The following is a 27,715-nucleotide window of genomic DNA, read 5'->3' on the forward strand; positions in this document are numbered from 1 at the left end:
GTTAGGATTACAGGCATAAGCCTGGTTTAGGAGTTATTGTTCGCATGAACGAATTATTATTATTATTGTATTTTATGATATTAAAGTTTTTCAAATTTGCTGCAGATGTGAGAACCTGAGGGGCAGGAAGTCTCGCCCATGCTGATGTCATCATCACCCGCACCAGGCTGCTGGGGTGCAGGGCATCAAAGGGGGGGGCACCTGTTACAGAGTAGAAGGGGTTCCGGAGAGGGGAGATAGAGAAGACACCGCAAGAGACGCTGCAAGAGATGCGCCTCCAGGAGCGGAGCAGTACTCAGGCTCTCCTCAGGCCTGAGCTGGAGGAGAGGCCTGAGAGGAGACCCTGGTAGGTGGAGAGGCCCGGGGAAGGCCCAGGCTGGCGGAGAGGCCTGCGGAGATTGGAGAGGCTTGAGGAGAGGCAGAGACGCCTGTGGGAAGGAGGAAAAAGGAGAAAAAAAAACAAAAACGCCCCCCTTGGAGGTTGCAGCTGCTCCTAGTTTTTTGTTGTTGTTTTTTGTCAGTCGTGGGGCCTGAACTCTGGGCCTGGGCGCTGTCCTCAGCTCTTCAGCTCAAGACTAGTGCTCTACTACTTGAGCCTCAGCACCACTTCCTGCATTTTCTGTGTCTGTGGTACTGAGTTATCAACCCAGGGCTTCATGCGTGCTAGGCAGGCACTCTACCACTAGGCCACATTCCAGCCCCTGCTCCTAGTTCCAAAGGAACCAGGACAGGGTTGCAGACTAATAAGACTCCTTTGTCACCTTTAACCGTGCCTGCGTGGATTTTGCTCGCAGGTCGTTATACCGACCTCTCTCTTGGGGCCGATGCGGGGCAGACGCCTTCGTTCTGTACCGGGAGGGGTGGGGGAGTTCTCAAGCATGCACACTGCGTCAAGGAGGGCTCAAGCCTCCCCACTCCCCCCCCCGCCCCCCGCGGCGCTGTGCCCTTCCACATCCGGCCAGTAGGTGGCGCGCCTCGCGCCGCAGATAGGCCTCCGGAGCCAGCTAACCACCAAGAGGTGAAAACCTCCGAGGTTCCTAGAGAGACCACGTGGGTAGGGGGGGGCGGAGGGGAAAGGATGGTGCAAAGGACGACCCGGAGGCGAAAGGCGGGAGCTTCCGTTCTTTGTTCTGTCCCCAGTGCGTGGGTCCGAGGCAGGGTCCAGCGGGGCCTGGTCCCGGCCCCAGGGTGAGTCCCGGGGGGTCGCGAGTGGGCGGAGGGAGGTGCTGATCCGGGGCGGCCCGGGGCGGGGTGCGGGGGTCCCCGCTTCCCTCCGGGGCAGCCGTGGCCGACCCCGCTCCCCGGGGGGCTCTGCGTGTCGAGGGGCAGCCATGGCCGACCCCGCTCCCCCGGGGGGCTCTGCGTGTCGAGGGGCAGCCATGGCCGACCCCGCTCCCCCGGGGGGCTCTGCGTGTCGAGGGGCAGCCGTGGCCGACCCCGCTCCCCGGGGGGCTCTGCGTGTCGAGGGGCAGCCATGGCCGACCCCGCTCCCCCGGGGGGCTCTGCGTGTCGAGGGGCAGCCATGGCCGACCCCGCTCCCCCGGGGGGCTCTGCGTGTCGAGGGGCAGCCGTGGCCGACCCCGCTCCCCGGGGGGCTCTGCGTGTCGAGGGGCAGCCGTGGCCGACCCCGCTCCCCGGGGGGCTCTGCGTGTCGAGGGCCCTGGTTCTGGTTTCCCTCGGTGCAGCTCCCAGTTGTTCCTGGGTGGCGGCGCTTGAACTCGGTGGCTGGCCTCTGTCCCTGATTTTTCTGGTTTTTTCCTCCAGGCGAGCGCTCTACCGCTTGAGCCACAGCTCCACTCCCAGGTTTTTTGGTGTTCATTAGCAATAAGAGTCTCCCAGACTTTCCTACCCTGGCTGGCTTTGAACCACGATCCTCAGATCTCGGCTTCCAGAATAGAGAGGCTGAGTTTGCAGGAATGAGCCACCAGCACCTGGCCATTTGTGGGGATGGGGAGGTGGCTCAGCGGTAGAGCGCTTGCCTTGCATGCATGAGGCCCTGGGTTCGATTCCTCAGCACCACATGAGCAGAAAAAGCTGGAAGTGGCGCTGTGGCTCAAGTGGTAGAGTGCTAGCCTTGAACTGCAGAGCTGAGGGACAGCGCCCAGACCTAGAGTTCAGGCTCCACAATTGACAAAAAAAAAGAAGAATAAAGAAGTGTTTATTAGCCTGCATGAGCTTCCCCTTTGTTCCAAGTATCTAGATTAGAAATAAAGTTGACATAGTTGTTTCATTTTTCATTCAGCATTGGCATTAACAGAAGTCAGAAGTGCCAGGAACTGAACAGAGTCTGCCACATTCTACTTTGGGTCTTCTGAGGACTGACTCTTAACAAAGGAAGGAAAAAAGGGGTCAAGCAGGTAAAGCTTTGCACTGCCCTCTTCACTTCCTGGTGGTCTGTCCTTAGTCCCCATGAGTATCTCTAAGGTGTGGGCTTGGCAGCAGGGTAGGGGAAGGGCCTTGCCTGGACCTGAAACTGAGGGGTGCAATGAAGAGTTTCTTTCAGTGAGTAAAATTCTCATGCCAACACTGGCAATTTGTTCTCAACAATATGCCTTTGAGTTCCAGCTTTGCTTGAGCCTATTGTGAGAGCGCCATGGCCTGCCTTTTACTTGCCTCTCTGAAGAGGGGGTTCTTTTGTGTGTGTGCTTGTTTGGGGGCTTGACCTCTTCTATTCCACTTAGTGTTTCCCTCTCATGGCTGGTACTCTACCATTTGAGTCAAATTCCGTCAGGCTTTTTGCTGGTTAACTGGAGATAAGATTCATGGATCTGGGGTTGAAAGGTAGCTCAGTGGTAGAGTGCTTGCCTTACATGCACAAGGCCTTAGGTTCAATTCCTCAGCACCACAAGAGCAGAAAAGATGGGAAATGGCACTGTGGCTCAAGTGGTAGAGCGCTAGCTGAAGAGCTGAGGGACAGTGCCCAGGCCCAGAGTTCAGGCCCCTTGCAGACATTAAAAAAAAAAAAATCATGGATTCGTCTGCCCAGGTTGGCTACAAATGCAGTCTTCAGATGTCAGCCTCCTGAGTAGCAGGAATGACAGGCATAGCCACCAGGACTTGGCACAGTCTGACTTTTTGTGCTTACAGTTACCAAAGTGTTGGTGTGGGTGCCAAAGTGGGGTATCATGGGAACCTTGGGCAGTTTTTTGTGGTCCTCTTATTACAGAGGCTAGTCTTTTCTCTGCCTTCCCTGGGTAGTACCGGAAGTGCTAGCTGCCTGTCTATCTGTGAACTTTGAACTCTTGCTTCTGCAGTGCTTCCTCGTTCTCAGAGCCTGTTTCCTGCCAAGTCTGCACGAGAGGAGATTAACTGAGTGCCCAGCCCGACCCATGGAAACTCAAGCTGATCTCGTACCTCAGGAACCTCAGGCCTTGCTGGAGAGTGGTGAGAATAGGGGTCATTCTTTAAACAACTTTCTAAAGAAAAAACTGTGAGAACTCTGGCTCCTTCTGCCTCAGCCTCCCAAGTGCTGGGATCGTAGGTGTGTACTGCCATACAGGGCCTCTTCCATCCTTTTATTCAGTCAACCATCTATTGAAATCCTTCCCTCATCGGGTATTGCCTGACTAATAGAATCCAGATGGGCCTAAGGCACTGAAGTAACCCAGCTTAGTGGGAGGATACTGACTCTACTTAACCATTAATTCTAATTAATGTCAGCCTGATAGTTTTTTACAACTGGCACATTTTGGAAGAGTTGTGGCTTGTTGAACAAGATTAAGAAAATTTAGGGGTTGGTGGCATGTCTCTGTTGGGAAGAGCACTAGCAAAGCATCAGGTACTAAGTTCAAGTCCTGGTCTTGAACCTAAAAAAAAAGAAAACTGATATCTCTTGAATTTTTCAGGAATTCTTCAACAGCCAAGTTCAATCATGATTGTTTTTCTATTGCTCTTCAAAATAGCTTTGAGAATAGGCTCTTGGGGATTATACTGTGGATCAGAAGCAGGGATGCATAGGAAGCCACTAAAATATATTGTGCTTTTTCTTCATTTTTATTGGTAGTACTGGGGTTTGAGCTCAGGGTCTTGTGCTTGGTAGGCAGGTACTCTTACCACTTGAGCCATGCCCTAATCTCTTAGTTTTAGAATTATCTTGAAAAGCAAAGCATTTAAGGCCGTTTTTGGCAGGTCAAGTATGGTCTGGTGGTTTTGCCTCTAAAGACAGACATGGGAACTTAAGACCTGGAGGAGTTGTATGCACCGTCACAGAAACAGACAACACTTGTAGAGCATAGATTTGATCTGGAGATGGAGAGCAAGGATGATAACTGTGGGCTTTCTAACAGGGATGGGGAAAAAAAAAGCTGCTGCTGCTGTTTTTTTGTGATGCAAGAGTTTGAGGTGGTGGTAGGGACTTGTGGTAGCCTGTTCCAGGCCCAGGTTGGGGGTGGGGTGGGGGGGGGGGAGTGACAGGAATACAGGAGGCACTGTGGTTCATGCCTATAATCCCAGCTACTCAGGAGGCTGAGATCTGAGGATTATGGTTCAAAACCAGTCTATGAAAGTAGGTGAGACTCTTATTCCTGTTAACCAGCAAAGAACTGCAAGTGGAGGTGTATGGCTCAAGTGTAGAAAACCAGCCTTGAGCAAAAATGCCAAGCAAGATCATGGGGCTGAGTTCAAGGCCCAGTACTGACCCACGTCAACCAAAAAGAATACAGGAGTAATGAAAACAGGACCTGGGTAGTTGTGTGGAGAAATGACCAGAGGCCAGAGGACCCGGACTCATCCTGGGCCCTGTTGTTCTTCAGCTATTCCTTCCTCTGAAGTTCCCGCCTTTCCTGACAAGGACAATCTTGGAGACAAAGTGTTGGCAGCTGCATTCCTGAAGACCAAGTCTCAGGTGAGCTGTGGGGCCCTTCATGATTTCCTTCCTGTCCTGTGGAGCACCCTAGACTGATGGCACCATCAGCACCGTAGGCCTTCCCTGCGGAATCCATCGTGGGCTCTGTCTCCTGCCTCTGACCTCTACCCACTTCCTACCAAGGGGTCGTCCCGCCCCATCCGGAAACCTGTGACTGTGTCTCTAGGATTTGGTGACATTTGAGGATGTGGCTGTGTACTTCATCAGGAAGGAGTGGAAGCGCTTGGAGCCTGCGCAGAGGAGTCTGTACAGGGACGTGATGCTGGAGAATTACAGGAACGTGTTCTCACTGGGTGAGGAGCGTACCTTCCCTGCCCAGCTCCGCAGCTGGTGGCCTCCTCCCTTTGCTACTAGCAGTCTAGTTACTGAAAACAGTAACTGCTGATGGAACATCCTGATAAAAACCAGTGTAACTTACATTTATGCAGTAATTAACAGCTTATAAAGAGTTTTTATATTTTCATTTAGTCTATCCTTGAGGTAGTTTAGAATTAACTTTGTTTTTGTTAAAGCAGTTCGAGGGTTTGAACTCAAGTTTGCTAGGCAGGTGTTGTACCACTTGACCCACACACTTCTATCCACTCTCCCACTTCTTAAATTACCTTCAAATATTTGCACAAGGGGAGCTGGGTGCCAGGTCTGTAATCCTAGTTACTCAAGAGGTCTGAGATAGGACAATCTCCGTTAAGATCATCCTGAACAGACAGCTCTGAGACTTTTTTTTTTTTTTTGCCAGTCCTGGGACTTGAAGTCAGGGCCCTAGGCTATGTCCCTGAGCCTCTCTGGTCAAGGCTAGCACTCTACCACTTGAGCTACAGCAACACTTCAGCTTTTTCTATTTATATGGTACTTAGGAATCAAACCCAGGGCTTCATGCATGCTTTATGCATCCCAGCTCCAACCTCTGAGACTCTTATCTCCATTTAACCAGCAAAAGGCCAGAAGTGGAGGTGTGGTTCAAGTGGTTGAGCACCAGCTGTGAGCAAAAAGCTGAGCTAGAGGGCAAGGCCCAGAGTTCAAGCCCAGTATCATGTGTACGCACACACACCACACACACACGCACACACACACACACACACACACACACACACGTCATACAAGTTAGTTTTTGAGATGGAATCTTGCTAACGGTGCTTTGGCTGGCCTTGAGCTGCAGTCTTTCTAGTCTCTGCTTCCTGAGTAGCTAAGGTTACATAGGCATGCACCACTATGCTGGCCCTATTCTCATTTTATGGATGAGGAAAGGGAGGTCAGAGATCTGACCCTGTGTATAGTTTCAGAGCCTGGTGATTGTAAAGTTCTAGCCCCAGGCTTTTCACTCAAAATCTGGTTACTCCTGTGTGTGGGAGGAGGGATTTCTGAACAGGTGGGATTTTCCTGTGTCAACATGAATGTTCTGGAACTCTTGGGTCCTCTGTTACCCCTAGGCACCTCCTGCTTTGTTTAGTACCTTGCTCTTACAGAAATGTGAACTTTTGTGAGTGTGCAGGTCCTGAGGCTTGAACTCAGACTGAGTTCTGTCCCTGAGCTTTTGTGTTCAAGGCTAGCTCTCTGTCACTTGAGCCACAGTTCCACTTAGTGGTTAGTTGGAAATAAGAGTCTCAGACTTTATTGTTCCCACTGGCTTTGAACCACAATCCTCAGATCCCAGCCTCTTGAATAGCTAAGATTACAAGCATAAGCCATTGGCACCTGGCCTTCCTGTTTAACCCAGTTGTCTTACTTTGCTCTAGCTCCATGCACTGGACATAAACCTCTTTGCAGGCCTACAAGAGGCTGCACGCGCTGTTATCTTTACACACGCCAGTCACGTGAGCGCCCTGTCCTCTGACATCTGTTCCTTTTCCTACAAGGACCCGGTGACATTTCGATTTCTTATTGTCCAGATGGTGAGTCGAGAACTGAAAATGATGAAGGAATTACCGAAGCTTCAGGATCCCATGGAATGCTATTGGGAAGATTCCAGAAGGATATTGCTCAGGGTCTTAAGTATGAAGAAGCTTATGGACAAGAACTCAGTCTCAAAAGGCAACTGGGGAACTCAACTGGTGAGAGACTGAACAGGAAAATCCAGGAGTTTGGTCAAGTGACAGTTGAGGAGAAGCTGACCCCCACAGGGGAGAGAAGCGAGAAATACAGTGAGTTTGGGAGCAGCCTCCTCTCACAGCAGCGACTTCCTACGGGGGACAGACCCCATAAGTGTGATGAATGTAGCAAGAGCTTTAACCGAACTTCGGACCTCATTCAGCACCAGAGGATTCACACCGGGGAGAAGCCGTATGAATGTAGTGAGTGTGGCAAGGCCTTCAGCCAGAGTTCACACCTCATCCAGCACCAGCGCATCCACACGGGCGAGAAGCCGTACGAGTGCCAGGACTGTGGGAAGACCTTCAGCTGCAGCTCTGCCCTCATCCTGCACCGGAGGATTCACACAGGCGAGAAGCCGTATGAGTGCCACGAGTGTGGGAAGACCTTCAGCTGGAGCTCCACACTCACGCACCACCAGCGCATCCACACTGGTGAGAAGCCCTATGCATGCAATGAGTGTGGGAAAGCCTTCAGCAGGAGCTCCACGCTCATCCACCACCAGAGAATCCACACTGGAGAAAAACCTTATGAATGTAACGAGTGCGGCAAGGCCTTTAGCCAGAGCTCGCACCTCTACCAGCACCAGAGGATCCACACTGGAGAGAAGCCCTATGAATGTATGGAGTGTGGAGGGAAGTTTACCTACAGCTCAGGCCTTATTCAGCATCAGAGAATCCACACAGGGGAGAATCCCTATGAATGTAGCGAGTGTGGAAAAGCCTTCAGGTATAGCTCAGCGCTTGTCCGCCATCAGAGGATTCACACTGGAGAGAAGCCTTTGAATGGAATGAGTCTGAGCAAAAGTTCTCTCGGGGTTCCTGCTGAATTAAATGTCTGAGCATTTACATGAAAGAGCCACAAGCCCAATCGCCCGCAAGGGCTCTGGCTCTATCAACAACTTACGGTGTGCCCTTCCGCCTCATACCTTTCACTTCAGAGAATGAAGGGGTGGGTTGGGAAAATCTTGGCACACTGACTGGCAGATACCAGCCTTGAAAAGTTGTGAGACACAACAGATTCAGGGCTGGGGATGGAAGGAGGCTTGGGGACCAGCCACCCCTTTTTGGAAGGGTGTTTGCACTAAACCATTTTTATCACATCACAGAAGCCTTCCTTTCCAAGGTAGGGATGCAAGCATACTAGAAAGGAGATTTCAAAGATTCTACTAGTTGGAGTCAGTAGAGTGAGCACAAAAAGTGGAAAGAATATTCTGGGTCCTGATTGCTAGGAAGGAGGATAGCTGGATTTCAAAGCCATTGTCCTCCATCCAGCTTCAAGATTTAGCAAGGAACATGCTGCTTTGTTTTCTGATTTGGCTAATAGTACAAACTTGGTGCTGAGGGATTTAATTTATTAAGAGGAAAAAACCCCAAAAGATTTTTCTGTGATCTGCTCTTAGAGCAAGAAGACCCCATTTCCAAGGGCAGTCTGACAATTCACTAGGCCCTCGTCCTTCCTGTGATAGAGGAACTGAGGAGGAAGTTCTGTGCAGTGAAGAACTTGAGGAGGGAAGAGCTTGAGCTTTGGCCTTCCCTCTGTCCTTGCCTCCTGGTATGAAAAGTGATTCTAATGATAACCTCCTTACTAAGGATGCTTTCAAAGATCCCACTCAGCCAGCACACCCGCTCTGTCCTTTCTAACACCTAACTGCAGCTCAATCTCTTCTGACCTCACCAGCCCAGGATGAATACAAATAGAGCAAATAAGGAAGGCACCTTGGACAAGGGTTCTTTCTCGCTGGGTTAGGATGGTGCTTCTGGAGTATTTCTGACCCAGGAGATCACCTTCTGTCACCTTCCATTTTCCACCTGCTCCTCCTGTAGCATAAATGAAATGCACTATTAAAACAATAGTTTTTCAGGAGATTGAGTGTGTTTTTGTGCAAGGGCCAAATTCCACTTAAAACAACACCAACTATTAGATCCCAAAAGAGCCTTTAAGGATTTTTACAGATAACTTTTCATCTACATAGTTACAGTCACCTTCAAGTCACATTTTTTTTTTTCCGGTCGTGGGACCTGAACTCTGGGCCTGGGCGCTGTCCCTCAGCTCTTCAGCTCAAGGCTAGCACTCTACCATTAGAGCCACAGCGCCACTTCCAGCTTTTTTCTTTTGGCTTATGTGGTGCTGAGGAATCGAACCCAGGGCCTCATGCATGCAAGGCAAGCGCTCTACCACTGAGCCACCTTCCCAGCCCTCAAGTCACATTTAGGAGTTTGTGGTAATGCATTCTGTATGGTTCAGTAGGAAAGGAAAAAAAAAAAACTTGTTTGGGTAGCAATTCTGATTTTTTTAGTAGAATCTGTAACTTACCTTTCTCTGAGTAGCTTGGACTGCAGGTGTGAGCCATTAGTGTATGGCTTACCTGCTAGTGTGAGTTTTTCCACTGCTACTGGGAGGCAAACTGGTAAGCTCTTTCTGGTCACTGAATTGAGTTCCAAACCAGAGTCTCAGCCAAGCAAATACAATTTCTCCTCCAGTCCCCTTCACCATTAGGTTTGTTGGTTTGTCTTTTTGCCAGTCCTGGGACTTGAACTCAGGGCCTGGGCACTGTCTGAGCTGTTTTTGTTCAAGGCTAGCACTTTACCACTTGAACCACAGTGCCATTTTTGGCCTTTTCTGTTATGTGATTCTGAGGAATCAAACCCAGGGCTTCAAGCATGCTAGGCGCACACTACCACGAAGCCACATTCCCAGCACCTCCATTAGTTATTTTTGAGGTAAGGTCTCACTTTGGCCTGGGCTCCCCTTCCTTCTACCAGTGCTTCCCCATGTAGCAAGATGTGTCAGGCACATTGTCTGGTTGACTCTAGGGTGAACTTTTGCCTGGGCTGAGTTCCAACCAAGATCTCTCAATCTCCACTTCCCCAGTGGCTAGGGTTACAGGCTAGAGGCACTGCTCAGCAACAGTTGTTATACTTCCCAAATACATGGTTTTTTAAAAAAGAATGTGTGTGTCCACATGACAGAGACTACCTTGGGCACTGCTGGCACTTAGTGTTAAAAGTAGGTGGGCCCTTTATGAAATGTATCAACTCAGGTTATTGGGAGAAAAAAGGACTCAAATGGACAGCCTTAGAAATGGGGTTCTCAACTAGGCGATGAGCCTGGGGTCCAGTCCCGGTTTATGATGGACCCGCAAACACTTCTTTTTGCGGGTCTGGGAATGTGGCTTAGTGGTAGCGTGGTTGCCTAGCAAGCATGAAGCCCTGGGTTCAAGTCCTCAGTACCATGTAAAAAGATAAATCGCTCCCGACACTGCCTCCAGCTCCGCTGTCTTGATAGTCTCGGGCACTCCACAGGGTAACACCACTTCCGGCCCCCTGGCCCGGAATAAAAGGTCCTACTCACACTAGAGAGGACACCGGACACCGAGACTCAGCGCAGGTGCCTGGCTCCGCCCGCTTCCGGAAGGAGCCATCCTGGGCGGGCCCTTGAGTTCAGGGGACCTCAAGCCCCTCTAGGACCTCGGGTTTCCGACAACTTCATGATCTTCCTCCCCTCCCCTCCCCTCGTCGGGGAGCCAGAAAGAAGGGGGCGCAGCAAGGCCTCCTTCGCGGCAGGCAGGACTGACCGAATATATATGCCTTAGAGGGTGAAGGGATAAAAGCTATATTCAGAATGAACCAGACTTGGCATTTTGAGCCCGCAAATTTCCAAGTAAGCAGATAGAGGGTGGTGTGCAAAAAGAGTTAGAGAAACAGGGATGGCCATCGGGATTTTATAAGGGTTTGAAAAGAGAACTGCCCAGACCTCAGGCCTGGGGAGACCCCCGACATCCCAAGTACAGCCTGCCAAGGGGGGCCTGGGGGCCTTGTTAGGGACATTTCTGGGCTTCCAGAGGAAGCTTCATGTCCTGTGGCTTCAAATCACAACTGGCAGCTCCATCTCCTTTTATTTGCGCCGGTACTGGGACTGACCTCCAGCCTCCTGCTTTCACTTGGCCTTTTCACTTAAGGTTGGTGCTCTACCACTTAAGTCCCACATCTGCCTCTAGTTTTTTATTGGTTAATTGGAGATAAGACTTTCCTGCTGGAGCTGGCATCAATGCTCAGATCTCAAGCCTCCCAAGTTGCTAGGATTACAGGCATGAGCCGCCAGCTTTACTTATTTTGTTGGTTGTGGGGCTTGAACTTTGGTCCTGGGTGCTGTCCCTCAGCTCTTCTGCGGAAGACTAGTGCTCTACCACTTAAACAATAGCACCACTTCCGGTTTTCGGAGTGGTTTACTGGAGATAAGAGTCTCATGGACTTTCCTCCTCCGGCTAGCTTTGAACCTCGAACCTCATTTGTCAGCTTCCTAAGTAGCTAGGATTACAGGTGTGAGCCACCAGCACCCTGTCAGCTTTATTTTAAGACTATTTTTTTAGGGCAGATAAACGTTTACAGCAACATTGAGCAAAAGACAAAATTTCTCAGATACATCCCATGGCCACACCATAGGCAGACTTCATATACATCCAGTGTCCACACCACACAGGCATACTCCATTACCAACATCCCCACCTAAGTGATAACAGGGCCTATAGTACTAACATCTATCTAAAGTCACAGATTACATTAAGACTCAGTGGTGTACACTGCATGGATTTAGACAATAACACCAAACCGTTTAAAAATATATCATTATGATTATACAGCTTGACTTTACTTAGTAAGATTTAAAATTTCTCCAAGACTTTTTACGGCTTGATAATTCATTGCTTCTTAAAACCGAGTAACATATACTGTCCTGACTTATCACAGGCTTATTCCCTGCCAAAGGACATCTTGGTGCTTTTGAGCACTGGGGAATAACGGGTACAACTATCCATGTGCAGACCATTTTGTAGTTACAAATTTTTAGTTCCTTTGGGTAAATACCAAGGGATATGATTGCTGGGTCATACATTAAGAGCGTGTTCAGTTTTGTTACGCTGTTTTATGATTAAGATCTTCTTTTTGGGGGGGGAGGGCCCGGTCATGGGGCCTGAACTCTGGGCCTGGGCCCTGTCCCTCAGCTCTTCAGCTCAAGGCTAGCGCTCCACCACTTGAGCCACAGCACCACTTCCAGCTTTTTTTTTTTTTTTGCTTATGTGGTGCTGAGGAATCGAACCCAGGGCCTCATGCATGCAAGGCAAGCGCTCTACGACTGAGCCACCTTCCCAGCCCCAAGATCATTTTTGCAAAATGTCTAGTATGTGTCTATCATGGGACGTAGGTCACTAGATCTGGGGACTACAAAGATTCTGATCTTGTCAGGGACTTAAGCAGCAGTGGGTTTATTAATGCAGAAAGCAGAGCAAAAGTGTGCTGTCCAGATGGAGTGGGCAGAGGTCCCAGTCTTGGAAAACTGGGCTGTGATGTTAGCTTCTGGAAATTGGATTGTACAGATTTTCATCAGCTTTATACACATAACCAAAACCCATATGAAGATGACAGCCCAATGGGCAAAAGTACACTGATGTAGAGAAAGCATGTCATTGCACCTATCACAGCCACACCCAGCCACAGACACACACCTGTAAGTCCCTAATCGAAACGTACCAGAAGCCCCCATCTTTAAGAACAGTCAGTTTGCTGGGCGCCGGTGGCTCACGCCTGTAATCCTACCTACTCAGGAGGTTGAGATCTGAGTATCTTGGTTCAAAGCCAGACTGGGCAGGAAAGTCAGTGAAACTCTTATCTCTAATAAACCACCAGAATACCGGAAGTGGCGCTGTAGCTGAAGTGATAGAGTGCTCGCCTTGAGCTGAAGAGCGCAGGGACAGCGCCCAGGCCCAGAGTTCAAGCCCCATGACTGACCAAAAAAAAACAAAAACATTCAGTCACCAACACACCACTCATCACAATAATGGTCCTGAGGCATTACAGTGCTATGTTTATTCTGAATGCAATAAACTGTCTTCAGTGTGGCTCAATTCTTTACAAATACATTTGTGGAATATACAACGTTGAAATAGTTATAAAGTTTCCTCCTTAAGCTTGATTCACATCAGATTTCAACTACAGAGGCAGGGGCCCTACAAGGCCAAGTGAGGCCTAGGGCAAATGGGTGGGGTGTCAGGCTGGACTGGCCTTGGAGGACAAAACAGAGCCACAAGTGCCCTGAAGGCCTCCTGCCTAAGCGGCCGCCACAGAGCACCAGCTCTCAGGCAGCCCTGGCCACCAAGTGGCACAAAATCTATCACGAGCTGTTATTGTCTTTAGGGCTTCTCTAATATTAACCTTCTGAAACTTACTTACAAAATTCAAACAAGAAACAAGGTGCTGGGCAGCTAGAGCCCCTGCCCCTCCCCAGAGTGGACCTTCTGGTGTTTGGAGAGGTTGGACTTGCTGCAGAAGCTCTTCCCACAGTGGCTGCACCAGTAAGGCTTCTCCCCAGTATGAATCCGGTGATGCTTGTTGAAGTTGGAGCTGTGGTTGAAGGCTTTCCCACACTCCTTGCACTTGTAGGGCTTCTCGCCCGTATGCAGGCGCTGGTGCGAGCTGAGGCCTGCGTGCTGACTAAAGCTCTTCCCGCACTCATTACACTGATAGGGTTTCTCACCAGTGTGGATGCGGTAGTGGCGGATGAGGCTGCCTTTCCCACTGAAGGCCTTGCCGCAATCTTTGCACTGATAGGGCGCCTCCTCTGTGTGCATCCTCTGGTGTTTCAGGAGGTCTGAGCTCTGCCCAAAGGCTTTCCCACACTTACAGTCATAAGGCCTGTCCACCAAGTGCGTTCTGTAATGCAGGGTAAGGTTGGAGCTGTGGCTAAAAGCCTTTCCACATTTGGTGCACACATATGGTTTCTCCCCAGTATGCGTTCTGCGGTGTTTGGTAAGGTTGGAACTATTACTAAAGGCCTTTCCGCACTCGGCACAGATGTATCGTCTTGCCCCAGGGGCTGACTTAGGAGAAACCGATTCTGCCCCTTTCTTGGACCCTGCATGGTGAGGAGGGGCTTTTGCTCCTCTTCCCCTTTCTGGGTTCACCCACTGCCTCTCTGCCCTGACCTCACACTTGTTGGCAATAATCACGGGGATGAAATCCCTCATAAGTCCATCTTCTTCAGAACTTTTCTGCTCATCTGCTGACTCCTCATTCTGGGGGTTTGATTTGCAACCTGGAACAGGAAGCATAGTGAGGTATGTCACACGTCCTTGTTTTAAGCAAGGAACTGCAGGAGAACTCAGCATGGCTGCAGGACAAATCATCCAATCATCAAAAGCTCAGGGGGGCTGGGAAGGTGGCTCAGTGGTAGAGCGCTTGCCTTGCATGCCTGAGGCCTTGGGTTCGATTCCTCAGCACCACATAAGCAGAAAAAGCTGGAAGTGGTGCTGTGGCTCAAGTGGTAGAGCGGTAGCCTTGAGCTGAAGAGCTGAGGGACAGCGCCCAGGCCCAGAGTTCAAGCCCTATGACCAGACCCCCCAAAAAACAAACAAAAGCTCAAGGACTGCCTTCAGGCCCTAAGTTCAAGACAAATCAGGACTGTAGCATACACATAAGGCAAAAACAGATGCAGGGACTGGGAAGGTGGCTCAGTGGTAGAGTGCTTGCCTTGCATGCATGAGGCCCTGGGTTCGACTCCTCAAATCCATATAAGCAGAAAAAGCCGGAAGTGGCACTGTGGCTCGAGTGGTAGACCACTAGCCTTGAGCTGAAGAGCTGAGGGACAGTGCCCAGGCCCAGAATTCAGGCCCCACAACCAGAAAACAACAACAAAAACAGATGCAATAGGACTGAAGCAAAAAAAGGCTAAGCTGTAAACTCACAAAACCCTTATCTCACACAGAACTGCTTGTAAAAACAATCAGAGCAGGGCTGAGATGCAGCCCACATGGCAGCAGTTGCCTAGCATGCACAAGTCCTCCGGTTCAATGCCCAACAACACATACCCACAGCCACACCCATACACAGTGGACACTCGCTCCATGTAAAATCACTGCATGGTCAGATCTGTGAATGAAAGCATCTGACTCTCATCCCTAGCCATCCACATGTTGAAAAAAAGGATTATGAGAAATCAATGAAAAAACAAGTTGTCCTTCAAAACCTCACTCTTCTCTCTTCACCTGACCGTCTCTTTCCTTCCTTGGCCAACAGGTGTTTCCAGGCTCATCCCTTCTCTGACTGCCAGTGACCAGAACCTTAGCAAAGCTCCTTTCCATTCTCCATAATGAGCCAACCCTCAGCTGCACATAGACACCCCTTCAAGTCCCTGCAGAGCCACAGACTTCACATGTGGGAAGAAATAACCAGAAATGTTAACATTTTAAATTTTCTCTGAGAAGTTGAAAACTTTTTCTTTTTGTGCCAGTTCTGGGACTTGAACTCAGCGGCTGGACACTGTCCCTAAGCTTTTTTGCCCAAGGCTAGCATGCTACCACTTGAGCCACAGCTCCCCTTCCAAATTTTTGCTGTTCAACTGGAGATTCGTCCTCCAGACTTTCCTGCCTAGACTGGCTTTGAACTACAATCCTCAGATCTCAGTCTCCTGAGTAGTGAGGATTACAGGCGTGAGCCACCGGTGCCTAGTTCACCTATTTTATTATATCTTGACTCCTAAGATATCGGACAAAATTTGACATTTTGTAGTTTTACCACCTAGATCTTATTTACTTGGATTGTATTTCCTTGAGGACTTTCTTTCATCAGTTCTGGACAACTCTGTCATTTTCTCTTTCTCCCGATTCTGTCTCTACATCTGGAGCGGCTAACTGCACAGACAGCAGACTCCACAGCTCCCTTAGCCCCTCCATCTTGGTCTTCCTATGCAGCAATTCAGGTAACAAGTCTCAGATGCTGAATTGTCTATGACCACAGACTCACATTTACAAACTCTGTCTATGTATATTTTTAATCAAAGCCAGTTTAATTTAAGCCAGTTGTTTTTTTTTTGTCAGTCGTGGGCCTTGAACTCTGGGCCTGAGCACTGTCCCTCAGCTCTTCAGCTCAAGGCGAGCGCTCTACCACTTGAGCTACAGCACCACTTCTGGTTTTCTGGTGGTTTATTGGAGATAAGTTTCACGGACTTTCCTGCCCAGACTGGCTTTGAACTGTGATCTTCAGATCTCAGCCTCCTGAGTAGCTAGGATTACAGGCGTGAGCCACTGGCGCCAGGCTAAACCAGCTGTGTGTGTGTGTCCACTGGCGCCCAGCTAAGCCAGCTGTGTGTGTGTGTGTGTGCGTGCATGCACACACACACAAACACCAGAACTGGGGCTTGAACTCAGGGCCTGGGCACTGTCCCTGAGTTTTTTGATTAAAGCTAATGCCATAGCTCCACTTCTGGCTTTTTTTTTCCTTTGGCAATTAACTGGGGATCAGAGTCTTATGGGTTTTCCTGCCTTGGCTGGATTTGAACGGCAATCCTTGGATCTTGTCCTCCTGAGTAGCTATGATTACAGGTGTGCCACCACCACTGGTTTCCTAACACACTTTTCACTTCTGACAAGCTCTGTACAGCGTCAGCAGGGAAGGAGACTTCCAATGCCTTCCAGTTGCCTTCCCAGAGGCATCTGTTTTTCCTCTGTGGTCCAGGAAACTGGCCAAGGGTAGCACTGCCTGTGTGGTTAAAAAAGTAGAGACCTTTACATTAACTGGAGTGGCTGGGCAGATGTAGTTCCCTCTCCTCAGCCAGGGTCCCAGCACAGAAGACACGCTCTTGGAGGATCAATGAGTTTGATAAACAAACTGACCGCACAGCTATGCGCAGCTTGAATGAGCCACAGGAGGTAATGTCACTGCACGAGACAACGGTGAGAAAGCGTTGAGAGAGAAGAGCACATAGTGGGAGGGAGGTCATGTGATAAGAGCTTTATTTATAGGCTATGCCATTGGGTAGGAAGAAAATTGAGGGAATGCCCCAATGCATTATTTTAAGAACACTGTATTAAATAGTTAAGAGATGGGGAACCCACCATCTTTGAACATGTCCCAAACCCAGGGGCATGGAGAGATGATCCTTACCTTGAATTTTTCTTAAATCTTGAGTGAAAACCTGCTCCTCACCAGTCTCTTGGATGTACAGAGGCCCCCAAGAATCATATTTGGGACTGCTGTCACCAGACTGTTCCCTGCTCGGGGACTCTTCTGCAGTGCCTGAAGGTGACATCTGTTTCTGTTCACTTGGAGGAGTTGAGATCTGGAGACAGTAAGAAATGGCTGAGTTTGTGTGCAGTTCACTTTAAGATGAAAAGTCTAAGAAGAGATATACAGAACCTCTAGGAAAGGGGAAAAAAAAAATCACCCATTCTATTGGATTCAAGGACTAAAGGTGGTATACGATGGAGGAAACATGACCTGATTTAGAAGCTTCCATGCAGCTAGTCTTACTCAAAGGCCAAAACCACATTCCTCCCTTCAACCCACTGGCCACAGAAAGCCTCCTGCCTACCTGCAGTCCTGGTTCATCCAGCTCCCGCTCCAGGTCTTCTAAAAGAGTGACAGCCTCTTCTGCACTCTCTGGGCAGTGCTCCTGCACCCAGGCCCGGAGTTCCCGGGGCAGGATGGTCAGGAACTGCTCCAGCACCAGCAACTCCAGGATCTGTTCCTTGGTGTGGATTTCAGGCCTCAGCCACTCGCAGCAGAGCACCCGGAGCTGGCTCAGAGCCTCGCGGGGTCCTGGCGTATCATGGTACCCAAACTGCCTGAAGCGCTGGCGGAACATCTCCAGGCCAGGACGGCATTTCCTTTTGTCTTCCTCCTCCTCCACTTTCACAGCTATTGGCCCTGCATGCTCCTGAGCCAGCCTGGGGCCAAGAACTGTGGCCATGCCTACCACTTTGGTCATCAGACTCCAGGAAACACTTCTCTAAGGTGGGCTGAGGAACAAAAATACTGGTTCCTTTAGGTTTCTGGTTCTTAGGGCCACACACCTTAAACCTATGAAAATATGGTTGTCATATTACCACCAAAATGGAAAGTATGGGTTTTGGTCTTTATAGCCATACCTTTCAGCACACTGAACTGTGGAAACGTTAGCCCCCATAAAACTGCCACATAAAAACAATAATTCTGACAAAAAAAAAAATACATGAACTGGGCACTGGTGGCTTATGCCTATAATCCTAGCTACTTGGGACAATTAAATGTAAGAATGGAAATTCAAGATCAGCCCAGGAAGACAAACCAATTAATCAAGAAAAAGCCAGGTAGGGTACCAGCCAAGCAAGTAAGCCCACAAGACTCTATTTCTCATTAGCCAGCACAAAGTCAGCCAGAAAGCATGGCTCAAATGATAGAGGGGCAGAGTAAAAAAGTCAAAAGACATTCCTTGGAGGTTTTTTGCCAGTCCTAGGGCTTGAACTGTGGGCTTGGTTACCGTCCCTGAGCTTCTTTTGCTCAGGGCTAGCGATCTACCACTTGAGCCAAAGTGCCACTTCTGGCTTTTTCTAAATAGTTTATTGAAGTTAAGAATCTCATTGGGGCTGGGAAGGTGGCTCAGTGGTAGAGTGCTTGCCTTGCATGCATGAGACCCTGGGTTCGATTCTTCAGCACCACATAAGCAGAAAAGGCTGGAAGTGGCGCTGTGGCTCAAGTGGTTGGGCACTCGCCTTGAGCTGAAGAGCTGAGGGACAGTGCCCAGGGCCAGAGTTCAGGCCCACAACCAACTAAAAAAAAAAAAAAAAAATCTCATGATATTTCATGCCCCAGCTGGCTCTGAATCATGGTTCTCAGATCTCAACCTCCTGCCAATACCTAGTTTGTGAGCCCCAGGTTTCTGGCTCTTCCTTAGGTTTTTAATCCCCAGTAACACACACACACACAGAGTATAATTGCAATATAATTTTGGGCTTCATTTGATTGACACTTTAACTAGAACATACTCAAGTTTTTGTTTTGTGGGTGGTACTGGGGTTTGAACTCAGGGCCTTATGCTTGTTAGGCAGGTGCTCTACCAATTAAGTGACACCTAGCCCTTTTTTGCTTTCACTATTTATTGTTTTTGGGCCGGTCGTGGGGCTTTACCTCAGGTCCTGGGCACCATCCCTGAGCTTTTGTGTGCCTCAAGGCTAACGCTTTACCACTTTAACCACAGAGCTCCACTACTAGCTTTTAATTGGAGATTAAGAGTCTTATGGTCTTTCCCTGCTTTGGCTGGCTTCGAACCGTGATCCTCAGACCGCGGCCTCCTGAGCAGCTAGGATTTTACAAAGCCTGAGCCACCAGGGCCCAGCGTGAGGCCAGGTTTGGATCTCAGTTCGGATGGCCGTTGAGACGGGAGAGCAGCCCTCACTGGATGAACCGAAGCTCCGAGGCGGCCTGGGTCGCGCACACAAGTTGTTGTTTCTTTCTGTGTTAACCGTTCTCTTTCCCTCTCTCGCGTCCTCGCGCGGCGCGGCGCCGTGGTGGACGCCGGGCCCTCGAGCGCCGCCAGCGCCGCGCCCCGCCCCGCGGCCCCGCCCCCCGGGCCTTTTGTTTCTATCTTGTGTTCGCGACCCGGGCCCTACCTCGGCCTCCTCCGGTCTCCACCTCCACCGCGTCCCGGGGTTACGCTCAGGCCCCGCCGCTCGCGGCCGGGACGGCTGCGGGGTCACCGAGGCGGCGTTCGTGACCGCTCGGGAGGGTGGGGAAGGCTCTGCGGGGGTCCGACGCCTCCGCGGCCGGGGCGCCGCTCGGGCTCCCAGGACCGGGGTAGAGGGGACCCTTACAGGCCCCAACTGCCAAGCCCACCTCTCCCTCCCCAAACCTTAGGGCCCAGCTCCCTCCTCCGCCCGATCCGCTAACCCGGGACCCGCAGGCTCACCGTGACTCAGAGCCGCGGGCGCCCGGAGACCCCTCCACGCACCGCGGGGCGGCGCAGCCGGAAGTACGTCACAGCCCCGCCCCCCGCTAAGATTACTTGATGGGGGCCGCTGCGCTCCCTCTAGGAATTTAGGAGGTCTTAGCTTGTTGGTTGGTGCCCATAGCAGAGACGTAGAGGGTCCCAAGCCTGACTGGGAAGTTATGTTGCTAAAGAATTTTAAAAATATCTATATTTATATATATGTGTGTGTGTGTGTGTGTACATATATGTATTTTTATATATTATATGTGGAATATAAACACATTTTATAGTATGTAATATATAATAGCATGTCACATACTGTTATGTATCATGTGATAATATATAATATAGCATATAATATATATTGTATATTATATACTATATATAGTATATAATATATAATACAATATATACCGTATATTATAGTATATAATATACGGTATACAATATATACCGTATATTATAGGATATAATATACGGTATACAATATATACCGTATATTATAGGATATAATATACGGTATATATTCATATGTGGTATATATGTGATATATGAATCTATATTACATATTATATAGTATATGTAATAAAATATATAATAATAATTACTTTTTTTTTCCAGTTCTGGGGCTTGAACTCAGGACCTGGGCTCTGTCCCTGAGTTTCTTTTGCTCAAAGCTAGCACTCTACCACTTGAGCCATAGCATCTGTGATGACCTTCCCCCAAAAAGAACATAAAATATGAAATCAGAAACATGGGTACAGACCCTAGGAATAAGACTGAGGTCTGACACTGACTGAAACGACCATTTGTATTAAGAATAGGACCAAAGGGCTGTGAAGGTGGCTTAGTGGGAGAGTGCTTACCTTGCATGCATGAGGCCCTAATTCCTCAGCACCACATAAGCAGGAAAAGTCTGAAGTGGCGCTAAGGCTCAAGTGGCAGAGCGCTAGCCTTGAGCTGAGAGCTGAGGGACAGCGCTCAGGCCCAGAGTTCAAGCTCCAGGACCAGCAAAAAAAAAAAGCACAATTAAAAAAATAATAATAATTGGGCTGGGAAGGTGGCTCAGTGGTAGAGTGCTTGCCTCACATGCAGGAGGCCCTGGATTTGATTCCTCAACACCACATAAACAGAAAAAGCTAGAAGTGGCGCTGTGGCTCAAGTGGTAGAGCATTAGCCTTGAGTTGAAGAGCTGAGGGACAGTGCCCAGGCTGTTCAAGCCCCACAACTGACCCAAAAAACAAACAAACAAACAAAAAATAGGGCTAAATGTTAAATTTCTAGGATAAAAGGCTTGAGTAAAGTAGGGAGTTAAGCACCAGGGTGTCTCTGACAGACACCTGCATTTCTAAGGTTGGCTTGTCTCACTTCTAGGCCATTTGCAGAGCTAATCAATGCTTTCCTAGGGCTGTGGAATCTGAATTTCTGCAGAGCAGAGCCCACCTAGCTCACTGCATTGAGCCAGGCATCTGCACTTCAAAGATAGCTTGCCTCACCTCCAGGACTAGAAGCTGGGTGTCTCCTGCCTAGGCACCAGGATGTTTGCAAAAAATTATTTAGGCTCAGCCACCTTACTTCATTACTTTGCTTTGATGACTTAGGGCCTTGGTTACAACCACCTGCGAATGCCTCCCCTCATTCCCCATTATGAATATTGCCTTTAAATACCCTGAACTATTTCACTTTGCTGCCATTCTTCACTATCTTTTTACAGTGAGGGACAGTCACCATGGCTAATAAAAATTCCTAGCCCAATTGACTGAGTGTTGGTGACTCCTTTCGCTGATTGTGGGTTGAAGTCCCATCAGCCCTGGGAAGTTGGGATACTTCAGCGCCACTTCCGGCTTTTACTGTTTATGTGGTACTAAGGAATCAAACCCAGGCCTTCATGCATGCCGGGCAAGCACTCTACCACTAAGCCACATTCCCAGACCTCAGATTTGTTATTCTTAAAATCAAGAGCAGGTTGGCCAGGCAAAGGATTAGACAGGGGCTGGGAATGTGGCTCAGTGGTAAAGTGCTTGTGTTGTAAGGTAAATCATCCCAGAAGCCACATTTTAAAATATAGAATATTGGAGTCTTTATTATACAGTTAACAGGCTGCAGGCCGCCAGTTATTACAAAGGCCAGCAGCACGCAAATACACAAAACACAGCTAGGAAACATGCTAAAGAGGAAAGAAATAACAAAAACAATACCAACGAGCCAATTCAGCTCCAATGGAGAGCTGAATTGGGACTCCATGATGACTGGAGATGAGCCAGGAGACAGGGCACTGGACATGATCTCAGAGACACACATAGCATGGCATCCGACCGCTAAGTTGGTCTGGGCCTAAATAGGTCAGCGCAGGGGGCAGATCCTTAGGAAATTCCCAGTCCCAGGCACTGGACTGACAGATTCACTAACCTATCAGCCAAGTTCCTGCCCCTGCCTCCAGGGGTCCGGGCACACCCATTACCTGGGAGGCCCGTGAATGGAGTGGGGGAGGGTCCTTCCCCCAGCATGAAGACAAGATTGCCAGACCCTACCATCCACCATGTGGCCAATATGGCACCAGCCAGAACTGGCCTTCTTCACTTGCTTCGCATGCATGAGGCCCTGGGTTCGATTCCTCAGCACCACATAAGCACAAAAAAGCCGGAAGTGGTGCTGTGGCTCAAATGGTACAATGCTAGCCTTGAGCTGAAGAGCTGAGGGACAGCGCCCAGGCCCAGAGTTCAGGCCCCATGACCAACAAAAAAAAAAAAAGGCTTAGACAGTTCTCACACCCCAATTAGGATGGCCTGTGTATGGTGGCCTCTTCCTGCCTGTCCCCATGCAGAGTCTGCAGGTCATCACCGTGTGTGAATGTGGCCCTTGTTGAAGAACACATGTGACTCATATACCAGTCAGGGACTTTTTTCTTTTCTTTTCTTTTTGATCCGTCATGGGGCTTGAACTCAGGGCCTGGGCTCTGAGTGAAGTGAGGAAACTGAGTCACAGCCATCCCAGATCCAGGCCAGGTTCTGGGAGTTGTTTTACACAGCCATTCAGGTGCCTAGCTTGATGATGGGGGGGTGGGGAGAGGTCTAAAGGTGGGGAGCTTCCCACTCAGCTCCCAGGCCTTGAGGTGAGACAAGCCATCCTTTGAATTGCAGATGCCCGGCTTAAAGCTCAGTGGGTAAAGCCAGGAGTGCCTGGCTTTGGGGAATATGTAGATACATTATGTTGTTTAGCCCCAGGGGAGCCCTGCTCCTAGTGCTGCTACATTTAATACTTTTCTGAGGCTTGGTCTCCACCCAAAGTGGCCTTTGTCTTTAAAATCTTAGTGCAGGGCTGGGAAGGTGGCTCAGTGATAAGAGGGCTTGCCTTGCATGCATGAGGCCCTGGGTTCGACTCCCCAGCACCACATAAGCAAAAAGAAAAAAAGCCGGAAGTGGTGCTGTGGCTCAAGTGGTAGAGCGCTTGCCTTGAGCTGAAGAGCTGAGGGACAGCGCCCAGGCCCAGAGTTCAGGCCCCATGACTGGACCCCCCCGCCCCCCAAAAAAAAAAAATCTTAGTGCAAGCTCTGTTCCAGGCTGCAGGTCTTTGTAATTAGCCACCTACAGACCACTAGTGCTCCAATAAAGACTCCAAAATTCAGACTCTTAAAATGTGGCTTCTCTGTTTTTCTCAGGACTGGATTTATATATGATTTAAGGTGTAATTATCACACACCATTGTAAGGTATATTAAATAGGTAGGTTTCATTAGGTAGCAGAGGAAGAGACTACCTACCACACGCTATTCCGGCAGGAGAGGAAGTTTATTTACAGAACTGCTGCCCCCACTGTGCATGGTGGAGAGGCTTGGCTGAAAAGGAAAAGGGGTGACCCATCCTTGGGCCAGGACTTATCTAGGCCAGGGACAGAAAGAGGTGTGGCCTGGTGAGGAAAAGGTGTGGCCACACTGGACCTGTGACCTCAGAGTCTGGGACCCTCCTAAGGTCAGATGGGAGGCATGTGACCACAGGTGGCCCAGGATGTGACCTAGCAGGAGGGGAAGGTGACTGCTTCCTGGTGTGTCAGTTACCTAGGTAACAGATACTGGGCAGAAACTTAGCCTAGAGGTAGGGAGGTGTCCCTGTGCAGACCTTACAACCAGGAGCTCTTTTGTCTCTGAGCTCTTTTTCTCAAGGATAGTGCTCTACCATTTTCAGCCACAGTGCTATTTTCCAGTTTTTGAGTGTTTAATTGAAGAGTCTCAGGAGGACTTTGGCTAGCTTCAAATGGGATCCTCAAGTCTCAGCCAGATTACAGGCAGGAGCCACAGGCACCATGCACATTATCATTTTCAATCGTGTGTGTGTGTGTGTGTGTGTGTGTGTGTGTGTGTGTGTGTGTGTGTGTGTGTGTGTGTGTGTGTGTGTGTGTGTGTGTGTGTGGTGTTTGCAAGCCCTAAACTTCCTGAACAGAAATCCTAGGGGCTAGGTGCTGGAAGGTGGTTCAGTGGTAGAGCGCTTGCCTTGCATGCATGAAGCCCTGGGTTCGATTCCTCAGTCCCCCATAAGGAAAAAGAAAAAAGCCGGAAGTGGCACTGTGGCTCAAGTGGTAGAGCATTAGCCTTGAGCTGAAGAGCTGACAGCGCCCAGGCCCAGAGATCAGCCCCACAACTGGACCAAAAAAAGAAAAAGGGAAAAAAGAAATCCTAGGGGCTGCTTGGCTTTTCTGATGCATCCATGAAGATTTGATAAAGGAGATCGTTGCCTGCTCTTCTTCCCTCTGCTTTTTCTTTTTTTTTGGGGGGGGGGGGTCCGGTCGTGGGGCCTGAACTCTGGGCCTGGGCGCTGTCCCTCAGCTCTTCAGCTCAAGGCTAGCTCTCTACCACTTGAGCCACAGCGCCACTTCCGGCTTTTTTCTTTTTGCTTATGTGGTGCTCAGGAATCGAACCCAGGGCCTCTGGCATGCAAGGCAAGCGCTCTACCACTGAGCCACCTTCCCAGCCCTTCCCTCCGCTTTTTCTCAGTTGCAGGTTTGCAGATTGAATCGTCTACATTTCCCAGGCTGGACCCAGGGAGTTGTCTGCAAAAGTCACATGTGTTGTGTGACAGCAGCTTTCCTGAACATTATTTATTTATTTTTTGAAATAGGGTCTTACTACGTAGACCAGGTTGGCCTTGAACTCTGGATCCTCCTGCCTCAGCCTCCCTGAGCGCTAAGGTTACAAGCAGGTACAACTATGCTCAGCTTAAAATTTTTATTTTCAAGCTGGGCGCCATTGGCTCATGCTTGCAATCCTAGCTACTCAGAGGATGAGATCTGAGGATGGAAGTTCAAAGCCAGCCTGGGCAGGAAAGTTCATGAGACTCTTATCTCCAACTAACCACCTGAAAACAGGAAGTGGTACTGTGGCTCAAGTGGTAGAGAGCTAGCCTTGAGCTGAAGATCTCAGGGACAGTGACCAGGCCCAGTGTTCAAGCCCCATGGCTGACAAAAATAAATAAATAAGTTTAACAAAAAAAACTTTATTTTCAAAGACACACAAAAGAAAAAATTAAAAATTCACATAATGAGCTTTTATGTACTCAATGGTTAATTTGTCAATCTGATTTTCTCCATTCCATGTACTTGGACTGAATTACTTTGCAGATAATCTCAGACATAATGATCATTTTCCTGGGGAAATGATGGGCTGTTCTAGGTGTCCCATGTTACAAACTTGAGTTCACAAATTAATGCTAATCCACAAATAAGCAAATCTAAATGTATTAGACTTGAACACCATGCCACTGGTTGAACTAAGAGTACCGGGAAAAGTTTTCCTACCCTTAGGGAGCAGAAGACAAGGAGAGCCTGGTGATTCACACCTACAGTCCTAGCTACTCAGGAAGCTGAGACCTGACAATAATGGTTTGAAGCCAGGTGACCTAGGAAAGTCCATAAGACTCCAATTTACCAGAAACATGCTAGGAGTTCAGCTATGGCTCTTGTGGTAGAGCAAAAAAAAAAAGCTAAGGGACAGTGGCCAGGCAGAATTTAAGCCCCACTACAGGCACAAATAAATAAATAAATAAATATGTGTGTGTGTGTGTGTGTGTGTGTGTGTGTGTGTGTGTGTGTGTGTGTGTGTGTATATATATATATATATATATATATATATATTCCAAACTTGGAAAGGTTTTCAGTGTTTACTGTGGTCTCTATCTCCCTGCCTTCCTTTTCTAGCAAGGTGAGTCATGTCTGTAAAATGGTTGATTACCAATTTTAACAGGCTTTTTACTTTTGCTGCTTTACACATGATTGACCAGTAAGGTCGATCAAAACTTGATTTCTCTTTGAACTCTGCTGAGCAAGATTCCTGCCTATTACTTTGGAACACCTGCCTTTTCTCTTTCCTGGAAGGAGATTGTTTGTAAACAAACATTTGAACATTTGCTAAAAAAAAAAAAAAAAATGAAAGGAAGAAAGAGTAAAAGTTCCAGTGGTATAGGCAGATAATTTTTAAAAAGAAAAAAAATAAGCAGGTATCACACTACTCAAAAAGGTATTAAGTTTGAAGCCAACCTACGCAGAAAAGTTTGCAAGAGTTTTTCACTTAACCAGCATAAACCAGACATAGAGATGTGGCTCATGTGGTAAATAGCCAGTCTTGAGCATAAAAGTCCAGGGACAGTACCCAGGCCTTTCAAGCCCATTATCAGCACCAGAAAACAAAACAATAAAAACATGTTCAAGGGTACTTTAAAAAATTTTTTTTTTTCCCGTCAGTTGTGGGCTTGAAGTCAGGCCCTGGGCGCTGTCTCTGAGCTTTTCTTCTCAAAGCTAGTACTCTACCACTTTGAGCCACAGCACCACTTCCGGTTTTCTGGTGGTTTATTGGAGATAAGAGTCTCACGACTTTCCTGCACAGGCTGGCTTTGAACTGTGATCCTCAGATCTCCGCCTCCTGGGTAGCTAGGATTACAGGCATGAACCACCAGCACCGGGCTTTTTTTTTTTTTTTAAGACCTGAGGACCTGATCAGTATAGAGACCTCTGCAATGGGATTTTGCAGTGGGGAACAGAGGTTAAGTTCAATGCTAAATACAAGATGGACCAAGTAAGAATTTGCAGACAAGGAATGGCATGGGAGATTAGTGGAAAATTACTGAAAAGAAGAAACATCAGGCCAGGTGCCAATGGCTCATACCTGTCATCCTAGCTACTCAGGAGTCTGAGATTTGAGGATTATGGTTTGAAGCCAGCTCAGGCAGGCTGATGAGATTCTGAATTAACTACCAAAAAAACAGAAGTGGAGCTGTGGCTCAAGTGGTAGAGTACTAGCCTTGAGCACAAAAGCTCAGAAACAGCACTCAGGCCCCAAGTACAAGCCACAGGACTGGCACCAAAAAAGAAAGAAGGAAGGAAGATCATAGCCAGAGATAGTAGAACATGTCAACAATCCCAGCACTTGGGAGGCAAAGGCAGGTGAATTGTGAGTTTGAAACCAGCTTTGGCTACACAGGCGTTCTAGACCAGTGTGGGCTACATAGTGAGAGTTTATTTAAAAAACCAGAAAACAGCTGGCTGGCTGTGGCTCACACCTGTAATCCTAGTTACTTAGGAGGCTGAGATCTGAGGATCACAGTTCAAAGCCAGCCTGGGCAGGAAAGTCTGTGAGACTCTTATCTCCAATAAACCACCAGAAAACCAGAAGTGGCACTGTGGCACAAGTGGTAGAATGCTAGCCTTGAGCTGAAGAGCTGAGGGACAGCACCCAGGCCCAGAGTTCAAGCCCCATGACTGACAAAAAAACAAAAACAAACAAACACAAACTAGAAAGCAAAACAAACAAAAAGCCAGAAACATAGGTGTAAGAAGGATTCTGGGGGTTGGGAAGGTGGCTCAGTGGTAGAGTGCTTGCCTTGAATAAATGCATGAGGCCCTGGGTTCGATTCTTCAGCTCCACATAAGCAGAAAAAGCTGGAAATGGTGCTATGGCTCAAGTGGTAGAGTGCTAGCCTTGAACTGAAGACCTGAGGGACAGTGCCCAGGGCCAGAGTTCAGGCACCAGGACCAACAATCAATCAAT

At 48.8% G+C, this 27,715-nt stretch overlaps 2 protein-coding genes across 6 annotated transcripts; one reads left to right on the forward strand and one right to left on the reverse strand.

Moving 5' to 3' along the window:
- Nucleotides 1-327: 327 nt before the first annotated feature.
- Nucleotides 328-8,813, forward strand: Znf3 (zinc finger protein 3). 3 transcript variants are annotated; one of them, XM_042686618.1, is made up of 6 exons: nucleotides 328-346; nucleotides 2,243-2,357; nucleotides 3,255-3,384; nucleotides 4,752-4,843; nucleotides 5,031-5,157; nucleotides 6,751-8,813. In XM_042686618.1, exons 3-6 carry the CDS (start codon nucleotides 3,330-3,332, stop codon nucleotides 7,788-7,790), a joined length of 1,314 nt encoding a protein of 437 aa, XP_042542552.1. In that variant the 5' UTR covers nucleotides 328-346; nucleotides 2,243-2,357; nucleotides 3,255-3,329; the 3' UTR covers nucleotides 7,791-8,813. The 3 variants fall into 3 exon arrangements, with proteins under 3 accessions (XP_042542552.1, XP_042542551.1, XP_042542553.1); XM_042686617.1 differs by lacking the exon at nucleotides 328-346 and adding an exon at nucleotides 1,087-1,188; XM_042686619.1 differs by lacking the exons at nucleotides 328-346; nucleotides 2,243-2,357 and adding an exon at nucleotides 1,087-1,188.
- Nucleotides 8,814-12,796: 3,983 nt separating this feature from the next.
- On the reverse strand, nucleotides 12,797-19,717 carry Zscan21 (zinc finger and SCAN domain containing 21). Of its 3 annotated transcripts, none has more exons than XM_042686530.1 (4): nucleotides 19,664-19,717; nucleotides 17,312-17,799; nucleotides 16,885-17,059; nucleotides 12,797-14,038 (listed from the first exon to the last, which is right to left on the reverse strand). In XM_042686530.1, exons 2-4 carry the CDS (start codon nucleotides 17,705-17,707, stop codon nucleotides 13,209-13,211), a joined length of 1,401 nt encoding a protein of 466 aa, XP_042542464.1. In that variant the 5' UTR covers nucleotides 17,708-17,799; nucleotides 19,664-19,717; the 3' UTR covers nucleotides 12,797-13,208. The 3 variants fall into 3 exon arrangements, with proteins under 3 accessions (XP_042542464.1, XP_042542465.1, XP_042542463.1); XM_042686531.1 differs by having other exon boundaries at nucleotides 17,312-17,740; nucleotides 19,664-19,711; XM_042686529.1 differs by lacking the exon at nucleotides 19,664-19,717 and having other exon boundaries at nucleotides 17,312-18,241.
- Between the last annotated feature and the right edge of the window lie 7,998 nt (nucleotides 19,718-27,715).

The sequence above is a fragment of the Dipodomys spectabilis genome, unplaced genomic scaffold, assembly GCF_019054845.1.
Source record: "Dipodomys spectabilis isolate Male_0828 unplaced genomic scaffold, ASM1905484v1 ptg000098l, whole genome shotgun sequence".
Taxonomy (NCBI): domain Eukaryota; kingdom Metazoa; phylum Chordata; class Mammalia; order Rodentia; family Heteromyidae; genus Dipodomys; species Dipodomys spectabilis.

Coding starts and splice junctions, on each gene's coding strand:
- Znf3 (XM_042686618.1), top strand. CDS start 3,330: ATGGAAACTCAAGCTGATCTCGTACCTCAGGAACCTCAGGCCTTGCTG. Junction 4,844..5,030: donor TCCTGAAGACCAAGTCTCAG/GTGAGCTGTGGG, acceptor CTGTGTCTCTAG/GATTTGGTGACATTTGAGGA. Junction 5,158..6,750: donor CAGGAACGTGTTCTCACTGG/GTGAGGAGCGTA, acceptor CTTATTGTCCAG/ATGGTGAGTCGAGAACTGAA.
- Zscan21 (XM_042686530.1), bottom strand. CDS start 17,707: ATGACCAAAGTGGTAGGCATGGCCACAGTTCTTGGCCCCAGGCTGGCT. Junction 17,060..17,311: donor TGGATGAACCAGGACTGCAG/GTAGGCAGGAGG, acceptor TACTGTCTCCAG/ATCTCAACTCCTCCAAGTGA. Junction 14,039..16,884: donor AGATTTAAGAAAAATTCAAG/GTAAGGATCATC, acceptor TTCCTGTTCCAG/GTTGCAAATCAAACCCCCAG.